Raw genomic sequence first — 11,818 nt, forward strand, 5'->3', positions numbered from 1 at the left:
ATGGCCCAGCTTTCTGGGAAGCCATTTGTCAAAATTACTCAGATAAATCCTTTAAACTTTTAATTAGCCAGTGTCATGCATGTTTTATTATGGGAATTACATATCGAAGGAAATAAATATTTTTTGCAGTGTTCATATTTCCAATAATAAGTCATTGAATATTTATTTTGTTATCAGTGTTGTTACTTTGACTGAACGTTACATCACCCACTTTAGAGTAGACTATTTTGCTTATCTTCTCTCTTTCCTCATCTCCTTTCCTTCCCAACAAGGAAAGTAATAAAAAAAATAGTCGAAGTGACGCAGGTACATTCCCTCCATTTGACGGAAGTGAGGGAGAGGCTGAAAGCTGTGTCTAGCTTTTTCAGCGTGAGAGAGCTGTTTGTATTTTGAAGGCATTCGTCGTCAAAGGAAGTTGCCGCTTACTAGATTTCAATCGACATCACGCTGAAATTACTCTGGGTATGGCGATAGTGAATGCGCTTTCAAGCATGTAACAATCAAATGGAAACGTGACAGCACGTATGGCTTTTTGTAGCTAGCTATCTGATATTCTGAAGGCCCTTAGCTACAACTAGCATATCACCGCCTCAGACACGCTGGAATGTTCTGCCAAGCTCAATACTTCAACCTGTTTCAGATATGACATGCTGCTATTTAACAGGACAGTTATAAGTGAGTTGTCGGCTAGATCACTACGGATGATGACAGGACGTCGTTGGTGTAAACAGCTAGCTAAGCTATATTGGTTTGGGAAACTAACGCCAGCCTCAATCCTACCATGCTCGTTTTCTATGTTTTAAAAAAATTAACTAGGTGGCTCGAGGCCTGAAAGCTGATCGGCCGTGGTATATTTAAGCAATAAGGCACGAGGGTGTGTGTTTATATGGCCAATATACCACGGCTAACGGTTGTTCTGAATCACGACGCAACACGGAATGCCTGGATACAGCGCTTAGCCGTGGTATGTTGGCCATATACCACATACCCCCAAGGTGCCTTATTGCTATTATAAATTGGTTACAAACGTAATTGGAACAGTAAAAATAAATGTTGTCATGCCCGTGGTCTACGGTCTGATATACCATGGCTGTCAGCTAATTAGCATTCAGAGCTGAACCACCAAGTTTATAATTAAGTGATGATGACTAAGAAGCTGGTGTTTGGAGGGTATATTTGCATGGAGTGTAAGGGACTAGACAAAGTATTTTATGCAACGGGTTAGCAACATATTCAAATAATGGTTGACATGTTCATGTTATTTTGATTAACTTATTCATACTCTTTCATCCTTCCACAAGCTATAGTCCTGACAATTTGTTGCTATCCAAGCTGGCTGGCTGGTCTTTCGTTCTATCAGTTCGGTTGCCAGAGACGCGACCCAGTCGTTCAGTCTTTTTGTTCTGTATCTATGGACGCGACCCAGTCTTTCGTTCTAAATGTTCCATTACCATACTGGCTGGCAACGTTCTTATCCCTTGCTTGCTGGCTAGCCAACTATGGCTAACTTAGTCACGCCAAACAGTGCAGCCAGAATAACAACAGTAGCTGCAACAGTCACTTCAAACTGAAGCTGGAAAGTGTAAAGTAGCTGTACTTTGTTTCATTGTAGCTTTTTTCAATTGACATTTATTTGTATATATCCGTAAAAACAATACCATCTGATTCATGATTTCTACTGGCTGAGAAATGCTGTATCTCATCCCGACTCTTGACATTCCCATTACAATGGGAAAGCTGGGACTCCCAATCACATCCGGTTGTGATACAGCCTGGAATCAAACCAGGATCTGTAGTGATGCCTCTAGCACTGAGATGCAGTGCCTTAAACTGCTGCGCCACTCAGGAGCCCATAAATGTGAGAATGTCTAGATGCTTTTTATAGTGGAGATCAACTTTATATATTGCCCGGCTGGGTTGATGAGACAGTGGATTGCGTAGTCACATGGAATGGAGTAAATGGGCATTTTAACGTCAGATTTAACCGGTGGTAATTTATGGAATAGACACCGGCTGGAAAGCGGTTTTAACCAATTAGCATTCAGGATTAGAAGCACCTGCTGTATAACAGACCGTATGCCGCGGGCATGACATTTATTTTTACTGTTCTAATTTTGTTGGCAACCAGTTTATAATAGCAATAAAGCACCTTGGGGGTCTGTGGTATATGGCCAATATACCACGGCTAAGGGCTGTATCCAGGCACTCCGTGTTGTGATCTTGAACAGCCCTTAGTCATGGTATATTGGCCACATACCACACCCCATCTGGCCTTATTGCTTGAGTATAGAATACTAGATGAAAGATCACTAACTCATGCTAAATTGTCACAAATGGCTAGCTAGCTAGCAAAATATGTCAACATAGCTAAGACTGCAGGTAATGTGGTCTCTAGCAAAACCAGCAGCTGCCAGGGAAATGTTTGTCACCATTCATCCATATCTAGCTCCTAGTAACTTCCTTTCTCTGTAATTCCTTTACATTCTAGCTAGCTACTGTCTTCTACTTGATTAACAACGTCCCTGTCTCGAACTGTCAACACCTTCATCGAGCACCAACTAGCTACATCTCCTGGGTGCAGTCTGGCCAAGAAAATAATGTCCTACAGTTGAAGATGGGAGGTAGTGGCTCCAAAACCAAGGGTTATTGGCCTTTTGCTGGTTCAGGCAGTGTTGATGGTGATCCAACCAAAGAGGGAGTCGACGAACAGTCGCTGGCGAAGCTCCGAAGTTTCCAAAGGGCGACGCCCTTCGTGTTTACCAGACAAAGGTAAATACAGCATCATAAGTACCTATAGTGCATTCGGAAAGTATTTAGACCCCTTGACTTTTTCCACATTTTGTTACGTTAGACTTATTCTAAAATAGATTTAAAATAGAAAAACCCTTGAATGAGTAGGTGTTCTAAAACAGGTAGTGTATCTGTGGAGAACACCTAGTCTGATTGATCACGCTGTAACACAATTAATTGGTATATACAGCCTCAAACTAATGCTTGCAAAATAATTAAAATGTTCCTTACAAGAAAGAATGTTGAATAAAATTACATTTTAAACTTACTCTACTGGTTGTCTGTGTGGTTTGATCTTCAGCTGCTTGAAATTTGACCAAATATCTACAGGAAAGTATTGTTTACTCAACATTTTAGAGAGCCAGTAGGTGTATGGCTCGGTTCAGCACCAAAGTAAAGTTTGTTTTATGTTGGATATTTGCTTTTCTCTTGTCAATAGCTATTGAACCAAGCATGCCATGACAAGGAACATTTATATATTCTGAATTGGGAGGATGGAGACTAATTGAAATTGGCATACAAAAAAGGTGTCTTTGTTCTCCATCCTCCCCTAATTCAGACTGTACAACTGTTCATTGTCATGGAATGCTTGGTTCAATAGCTATTGATGAGAGAACAGAATATTGAATATAAATCAAACTTTTCTTGGTACTGAACCGAATCAACCCGGCTCTCTAAAAAGTTGTGATAAGCAATACTTTCCTGTGGATATTTTGTAAAAAAAATTCGAGCAGCTTACGGATAAACCTCACAATTGGTAGAGTAAGTTTAAAAGATGTTATATTCAACATTCTGGCTACACGATTTTGCAGGAATTAGTCCAAGGCTGCATATACCAATTAATTGTGTATTACAGCCTGATTAATCAGACTAGACCACACCCAGCAGTAACCCTTATGTCTTATCTGCTTTCAGCTCCCTGTACTTTGACGAGGATGGAGACCTCGCCCACGAGTTCTATGAGGAGACGGTTGTGACGAAGAACGGCCGCAAGAGGGCCAAACTGAAGAAGATCCAGAAAAACCTCATACCTCAGGTAACGGCCCCCTCTGTCAGGTAACGGCCCCCTCTGTCAGGTAATGGCCCCCATTTGGAATACAAAATTCAGGGGTGTGTTTGCTAGTAACCAAAAGGGTGAAACAGGGAAGTTCCTGTTTGCTTCCAATCTGAATTTCTCCAATAGAAACTCTATTGGACACCCCCCTAGTATGCATGATGAAAATTGTCCCACCCCCACACCAGTATATCCGATATGGCGATATCCAATATCCTGATCTCACATCTGAATGTTTAGGTAACTAATGAATGATCATGTGCTTTAGTTTTAGTTGTGTTCATCATTCTGTCTCTTGTTTTTTTTCCCATATAGGGAACCATAAAGCTGGAGCACCCCTGCATCCATGTGGATTTCCCTGTCGTTCTCTGTGAGGTTTGATGAAGCCTGGAGCCACGTTTTGAGACCAGACTCAGACTAGCCAATGTGTCAACTCCGTCCCCCTGTTTCCCTCTCACCCATACTTTACCCTGAAGCCCTCTAAACCACTGTGGTCTCTCTGTGATGATGTTTGGCCGGAGCCCTGACCTGTGATGATCGACAGGCTGTCTAAACACATGATTGTGTTGAGCACCTGCATGTGGACTATGTAAAGTGTGGCCTGTGTGCAGTCACGTTACCCAAAGTAGTACCTGGCCACTTACGGAGACCGTCGATGATCTGTGAAACACGTCAGTTAAGATGGCTGAAGACATAATTATTGCTCACGTTAAATATTTACAGTATGTGTGTTAGTGGATATGGAATGAAGTGTGACAACAGCTTGTCTGCCTGTCTCACAGCAGCAGTGTGCTCTGGTAGGAGGATCCATTGTACTTTGTAAGAAGAATGTAATGGGACAATTTGAGTTGAACCATGGGCTGTTAAGTAGAGTCTCTCAAAATAGGCCGGCAATCCTATATCTTTAAACCCTGCCCTAGAGAGTTAATTTACCATCTGTACGCATTAAGGGGTGAGATTTTCCGATACCTGTTCAGTCTTCAGAGCTTCCAGAGTAATGATAGGGCTTCAGCTATTAGGGCCATATCCTGAGGTCAGAGATATAGGAATATTTAATGCACATTTTATGTTTACAAGTAAAACAAAAAAACACCATTGGCTTGATATAATTTCCACCATGATGGCTCTGCTTCTCATTCCCCATGATGGAGCTAGACAATTGGTGGCCAATGTGATCTAAGCTTATCTTAATGTGACGTGTTGTAATGTTTGACTGGCTGTGGTGATCATGGTGTCAAGACCAGGGCTTTATGAAATGTTTGAGTATGCGCTGATCTAGAATCAGTTTTAACCTTTGAGATCATCATAGTGAATCACATTGACATTAAAGGGACGGGGGGCGGGCTGGAGTCTGATCCTAGCTCAGCAATGCTACTGAATTGTTTTTTTTTTTTTTTTTTGCACGGGCCCAGGCCTCAGACACATGTACAGAGAAGCACGAACTTTAGTCCCCCTGGGAAAGTCCTCTGTTCCTTCACTGCTTTAGCGCAATACATTTCACTGTTAATTTATTTTAACTGTTATAATGGCATTATTTTTTAATTACAACTCAAAATGTATCCAGTTGGGTCGTGGTCCCTTTGTCTTCTACGTACCATTACACAAACTGATGTCTCCCTCTTTCAACTGTGGAATTTCTGTGTTCTCTTCTCCCCATATGTGTTCATGGATAGTGTTATGGAATAGGTTACTTAGTTTAAACAGCACACTACAGCTCACTACCACTTCCACACATTCCATTCCCCTGCCAGGGGGTGGCAGCAACCTTGTCCAGGTGTTGAGCCTGGTTGATAAGCACATCAGGTGCTGCCAATTCAGTTGGTCAATAGTCAGTGTCCCAGCTTGAGAGCCATGAGGCTTCTGGGTTGGTTTGGTGGCCATGAAGCCTTTCATTTTGATGTTGTCTCTTTAGTTTAGGTATGCCTGTTTGTAGTTTTTTTATACATTTGTTTCCGTCACCATCTGAACATAATAATCCGCTTGGGCTCGCCAACCCAAAGGAGTCAAGTCAGAGCTGGACCTAAGTCAAGGTTGCTGTCTCCCTGGGCACATGTGCACCCAACACGGTCCTCAAACACTGATTTCTCATACAATGAACAAAAATAAACCCAACATGTAAAGTGTTGGTTTCATGAGTTTAAATAAAAAATCCCCAAAAAGTTCCATATGCACAAAAAGCTTATTTCTTTCGTTCTGTGCACAAATGTGAGCATTTCCCCTTTGCCAAGATAATCTAACCACCTGACAGGTGTGGCATATAAAGAAGCTGACTAAACAGCATGATCATTACACAGGTGCACCTTGTGCTAGGGGCAAAAGGTCACTTTAAAATGTGCAGGTTTGTCACAACACAATGCCAATGATGAATTGAATGTTAATTTCTCTACCAATGAGCTGCCTCCACTGTCGTTTTAGAGAATTTGTCAGTACTTCCAAACAGCAGACCACGTGCAACCATTTCAGCCCAGGACCACATCCGGGAGTATTTGTAATTTGATCTTTGCCCTTTAGCCTCCTGTACTAGTGATTGGCTCAAGCTTTTCCCCTAGCGACCCCAACAGAAAGGCGATTCCCTCTGCCCAATACAACATCATTGTACTGACCAACTGATGAGAACATTGCTCCAAGGGAAATTTTCAGACGTACTTTTCAGATGACTTTATCGGCCAGTCATATTGAAGTGGTGGAAGCCTGCCCTATCTAACGGGTGTATACTTCCAGACCTTTGCCTAAATTGGAAAAGATCAACATTGGGCCAGAGCACATTCATGTTCACAATGGCACAATCTGTTGAATCACCATGTCCACAGACACGCACCTCTCTAGCCTGCCTCTCAGGGGGACGTTAATTTCATTTCCGAGCCCCCATTGGCTACTCACCTACACACGGGTCCCCTGTAGTCTCTAATTTCCTTCTGAGGACATACTCTGAGATCCCTGCAGACAGCAAAATAGGTTTTAATTGGGTAAGGGGTGGGAGTTTCTAATCTTATAATCTACGCCATATGGGCCCATCATGTCTGTTTGTTTTATGGGCTTTTGTCTGATAAATTGCTTCTTGTATCCTCAGTTAACTCTGAGCTCCATGGAAGAGGTATACATAGTGGTAAAATCTAGCTAGACATGACGGGAGCCTTCTAATGTAAATGTCTATTGTAAATAGAAGGCTCTGTACATGACTGTGCTTGAGTTCTGGGCACAGATGACTCCTGCAGTGTCAAGCCATATTATAAAAAATCATTTTACACTGTTAGGAAAGTGATTGTGCATGTTTGACATTGCAGCCAATGTGATGCATTTTCAGTCAATTGTGACTGAATGATCTACAAATAATATTGAGTAATTATTTATGATGCATGGTTATTTGTAGATCAGTCAGTCGGCAGTCTCATGCAAGGCTGGCTGCAGTTTCGAACAAGCCCAGTAACTCATTGTTTGACAACCAGTGTGGTACAGTGTCTGGGAGGAGAGGGAGGAGAGGATGGAGTTCAGCAATCATGTGAGGGTGTGTTTCTACATATTATAAATAACTTCTAAAGTGGTCCTTCCGCTCTGTCACTATTCTAGGTTGGAGGGTGTGTGTGTGTGTGTGTGTGTGTGTGTGTGTGTGTGTGTTTTGCACATAGCATGCCTTTCTGTTGTAAATTGTGTTTGTCTGATTGCTAGCAGATGACCCACAGTACTTACGCTGTGACTTCATTAAACTTCAGAGTAGTGGATAGATGCCACAGACGCTGCTTCTGCTGCAGTTTCTCTACCACTGATCTGAGCATGTGTCGTCTGGAGAACACTACTTGAAAAGTTGTAATTGTCATCCACTAAATTGTGTCTATGAAAAGTGAACTGTAGATATATAGAACTTTGTTTCACTAAGATTACTAAAGGCACTACTTCAAACATTATTTCACTACAGAGGTTAACATTAGATCTGGTTGACAGGCTTGAGAGACATTGTTTTGCGTCTCACATTATAAAACTATTGAAGGCTGTGAAGCTCTGTGTTCACACGAGTGTGAGTCTGTGTGTGCCCTTGACCTTGGTGCATTTGGCAGCTGTAGATTGCTCCCAGGGTAATAGCACTATGTTCAGCAACAGCATGTGGCATGTCCTTGGCCCTGATGTCACAATAGCGGGTACTCTGCTGATGTGCGGTCAACTTTGTCACGCTGTAGTTGCAGCCACAGTCCACCAATGTTGTTATGGAAGGCGTCTCCCTGTCCCCCGTCCTCTATGGGTCTGGACATGCTAAGAGGGGAAATTGAAACCTGGGAAGGATGTCACTGACGTATACACAGGGTGGAGGAAACAACCCCAACTACACTCCTAGAAAAAAAGGCTTCCAAAAGGGTTCTTCAGCTGTCTCCATAGGACAACCATTTTTGGTTCCCGGTAAAACGCTTTTGGGTTCAATCTAGAACCCTCTGTGGAAAGGGTTTTATATGAAACCAATGGGGCCAACCAAAGAACCCTTTTAGGTTCTAGATAGCACCTTTTTTTCTAAGAGTGTACTGCACAGGAAACAGCAGAGGCCAACTCTCACCAGGGGTGTTTGAGCAGGTATACTGGTCGGTGTGTTGGTGTTCGTGGGGCTACCTTTCACTCTCATACCTTTTCCTATTTATTACTCATGAGGAAGGTGGGTCGTTCCACCTCCAAAAACCACAAGAAAGAGTTTTTCTACGGCCACATCTCAGATTGTTCTGAAATTGTTTCTGTTGTTAGAAACAGTTAAGATTAGCATTCCTGCATCAATTATTTTGTTGAAAATTTTTGGAGAAAATAAGTTGATTGCACCCAAATATGCCATGATAATTTAACGTAACATCCGGTTTGGACCAAGCTTTTTTCTAACAGTGAGGAATCTAGAGAAATTGACAAAAGCCACCCAGGGTCAATGAAGTTGTTAGGTTTATGTCCCATCCTACATCCTACATCACCTAACAGCAGAAACAGCATCATCTAGTCAGACCTGGTAATATCAGTATGTAGGATGGGACATAACTTCAATAACACATTTTTCTGAACAGGGTGGGAAAAAACGTACCAAATTCACTGAGAATACATTACATGAATAACACATTCTCAGAGCCGCAGCTGCATACTAATTCTCCGACATAGAGAACTGATATTGTATACTCATTGTTAGGGTAGTATTGGTGTGGGTGGCTTTCTACAATTTCTTTGAATTCCTCATGTCTTACTCACTGTTAGAATTGGATGTTAGGTACTTTATTTATTGAATATTATATTTCTCATATAAATGAAAATGGCCAATTTGTGTGCAATCAATTAGCTTAATTTCTCAGCGATCAAACTATATTTCAACAAAATAATGTTGCAGGAATGCTAATCTGTTTCTAACTACAGAAATGTTTTCAGAACCATCTGAGATGGTGGGTGTCATGGCTTGTTGATATGACATGGAATGACTCAGGTGTCTTTTAGCACCCTGTTCTTTGCCCATCTGAAAGTGTATGTTGAGTGTGTTTGTTTCTCCTGCAAAGAAGTCTGTGTTATTGTCTGCTTAGAGGATAAAAGAATGCTGTGTCATGGTCCACTTCACTTTATTGCTTTTATACAAGGTTTTGTTCTTGTCTTTTCAGCCTTCGAAAAACTCTGCTGTGAGTCGCTGTGTGCATTGCGTCACAGGATGGAGATTAAACAACGGTTAATAGTTTGTTTTATCTCTGTACTTTTCCACAAAGCTACAATAATATTCCAGAGGTTTGGTGAAGGGCTATGCACAGGTGAGATGGAAAGTTTTGTTTTTTTGGTAGGTTGTGTTCTGAACTTCATAATCTTTCTTTGGGACTTTCAAGAATCCCCAAATTCTCTTTGGGTCCAAAGAAAAGGGATAATGAGTGTCTTATTTGTTCACGTTGGCTTTTATACAAGCATATTGTTTTTATTTCACATATTGTAGGCCTTATTGTGGCAGTCTCAGAGTATTTATGAGGAAACTCAATGCCCATTCCCTCTGGAGGACATTTTTCTTTCAGTTTAGGGAAAGAACATGTATTAGTAGAAGAAGAGCTCTTTCTAGCATCACACTTCCAAGAAGGGAACCATTATTTTTTCTGTCCCTGGCTGTCATATAGCAAGGCGCTCACTTCAGAATGTTTTGCATAGTACTTATTGTAATTGTCATTTCAAAGAATTTTGCTTAATGTTGTAATTAGTGAATTACCATGAAACATGTTTGTGGGTGGGACTGGAGCCAACCAAACTGTAAACAAATGTAAACACATCAGAAAAGCCAAAGGATAGGAAAGAAAACGAAAGCCAAAGAAAGACTAGAAGCTATTTGGAAAGCCAATGATTCAAGGAGCCATTTTCCACATCCTGGTGTGGGTTTTCTGTTATCCCTGGCTATCTCGTATGTCCTAACAGACCTGTGGTTTTCTGGGGATGTAGATTAATGCAGGGTCAAAGGTGACATTCTCCCTGCTGGACAGTCAGACCGGATTCTTTGAACCGGCCCTGTCTCGTCTCGAGTTACCTCTTCAGAGTTGGGAATTCTAAACTGTTACATTGTGCATGAGCGGAATGCAAACCATTTTGATTGGAGGCATCCGAAGGCTCTTCCCAGTTCTATCCTATAGTTATGTAATGTGAAATATGATGGTGGCAAGGAAAAGGATAATTACTACCATCACTAGCAGTAGCTACACATCCATAACACAAGCTGAAAGTCTGTAGCAAGATAGCCTTGACTCCAGTCGTTCTATGTTTATCCATAGAAACAAACTAGAATATTGTGTGATGTCTGGTAGCACGAGACTAGTACAAAGTTCCTGCTAAACCCTACATATATTTCAGACTGAGTAACCTGATGAAGGTCAGAACTTGATGATCATAATTAACATAGTTAATACTGTGATTATTACCCTAATTTTACCCTTATCCATCTCACTTCAGCACCAACCCCACTAACTGGCACTAATGATTATTCACAAGCCTAGCTTCTTAGTTTAGTGACTGTTATTGGCTTTGATCTATGACCTTGCTTTTGCCCAGCGTATAAAAAGCAGCTTTTGTTTCTGCCTATACAGGGACACACTAAGGACAGTGTCTATCACGCAATGAGAAAGTGTCTATTATATAGGGCTCAACACAATGCAGCACAAAGTGGCAATGTTCCTACCACAGAGGTCTTTTGTGTCAACAGTCACCCAAAATACCCAATGCAAAGAACAGTATGTACATTCATGCTCATTTGAATGTACTTTCAACAGCATTTAAAGTGCTGATTAGACTAAAAACTATGGGTTGCCGGAGACGTTTCACGCTAGCCCCAAGCGTTATCGTGTGTGGGTGTGTGCATGTTTGTGTGTGACCCCAGGCATACCCTTTCCCCCAGTACAGGGTCAGAATTAACTTTATACCCTGAGCAGGACAATAGCTGGACAATGGGAGACGCTTGAGGTCATACTGCAGTCAGATGATCAGTGACAAAAACAAAGGAACCCCCTGGCTTCGACACTAAACCCTAACATGTGCCTTATCTCTCTCTCTCTCTTATCTCTCTTTCTCTCACACACACACACACACACACACACACACACACACACACACACACACACACACACACAGGATTTTTGTAGAGTTTGGGCATTTGGGGAAGACTAGTAAAATAAGTAATCTTTATGCCTCAGAATTGATACCTAATATAATACCTGATCCAACAACCTGTCAGTTTACCATTAAATTAAGGGATAGGGCGGAATTGACTCTTATGAGCATGAGAGGGAAGGAAGTACCTTCTGGTTTGTTTGAGCCCTAAGTCTAACTAAACCTAACCTTGGTGAGAGGGGTGAGTTATATGTTATTGAGTTCATGAGCCTGATGTCTATTTGGCATGGTTGCATGGGCGGGACAGAGGTGGGGTCTGTCAGAGGTTGAAATAAGATGTAAGGCTGGATCTCTGCATTTAACTACTGACACACTCAAATGATTGTCAATGCAGGGGGACCC

At 41.7% G+C, this 11,818-nt stretch overlaps 1 protein-coding gene across 2 annotated transcripts; it reads left to right on the plus strand.

Moving 5' to 3' along the window:
• The first annotated feature begins 304 nt into the window (after positions 1-304).
• LOC115143137 (tumor suppressor candidate 2-like) lies at positions 305-6,007 on the plus strand. 2 transcript variants are annotated; one of them, XM_029683250.2, is made up of 4 exons: positions 305-462; positions 2,489-2,769; positions 3,706-3,826; positions 4,160-6,007. In XM_029683250.2, the coding sequence occupies exons 2-4, from the start codon at positions 2,615-2,617 to the stop codon at positions 4,223-4,225; spliced, it is 342 nt and encodes a 113-aa protein (XP_029539110.1). In that variant the 5' UTR covers positions 305-462; positions 2,489-2,614; the 3' UTR covers positions 4,226-6,007. The 2 variants fall into 2 exon arrangements, with proteins under 2 accessions (XP_029539110.1, XP_029539124.1); XM_029683264.2 differs by lacking the exon at positions 305-462 and adding an exon at positions 478-675.
• The last annotated feature ends 5,811 nt before the right edge of the window (positions 6,008-11,818 follow it).

The sequence above is a fragment of the Oncorhynchus nerka genome, linkage group LG2 (genome assembly GCF_034236695.1).
Source record: "Oncorhynchus nerka isolate Pitt River linkage group LG2, Oner_Uvic_2.0, whole genome shotgun sequence".
Taxonomy (NCBI): domain Eukaryota; kingdom Metazoa; phylum Chordata; class Actinopteri; order Salmoniformes; family Salmonidae; genus Oncorhynchus; species Oncorhynchus nerka.

Bases quoted from the DNA above. Each gene is read 5' to 3' on its own strand.
- LOC115143137 (XM_029683250.2), top strand. From the start codon at position 2,615: ATGGGAGGTAGTGGCTCCAAAACCAAGGGTTATTGGCCTTTTGCTGGT. The intron at 2,770-3,705 runs GTAAATACAGCA...ATCTGCTTTCAG, and splicing joins TTCGTGTTTACCAGACAAAG to CTCCCTGTACTTTGACGAGG. The intron at 3,827-4,159 runs GTAACGGCCCCC...TTTCCCATATAG, and splicing joins AGAAAAACCTCATACCTCAG to GGAACCATAAAGCTGGAGCA.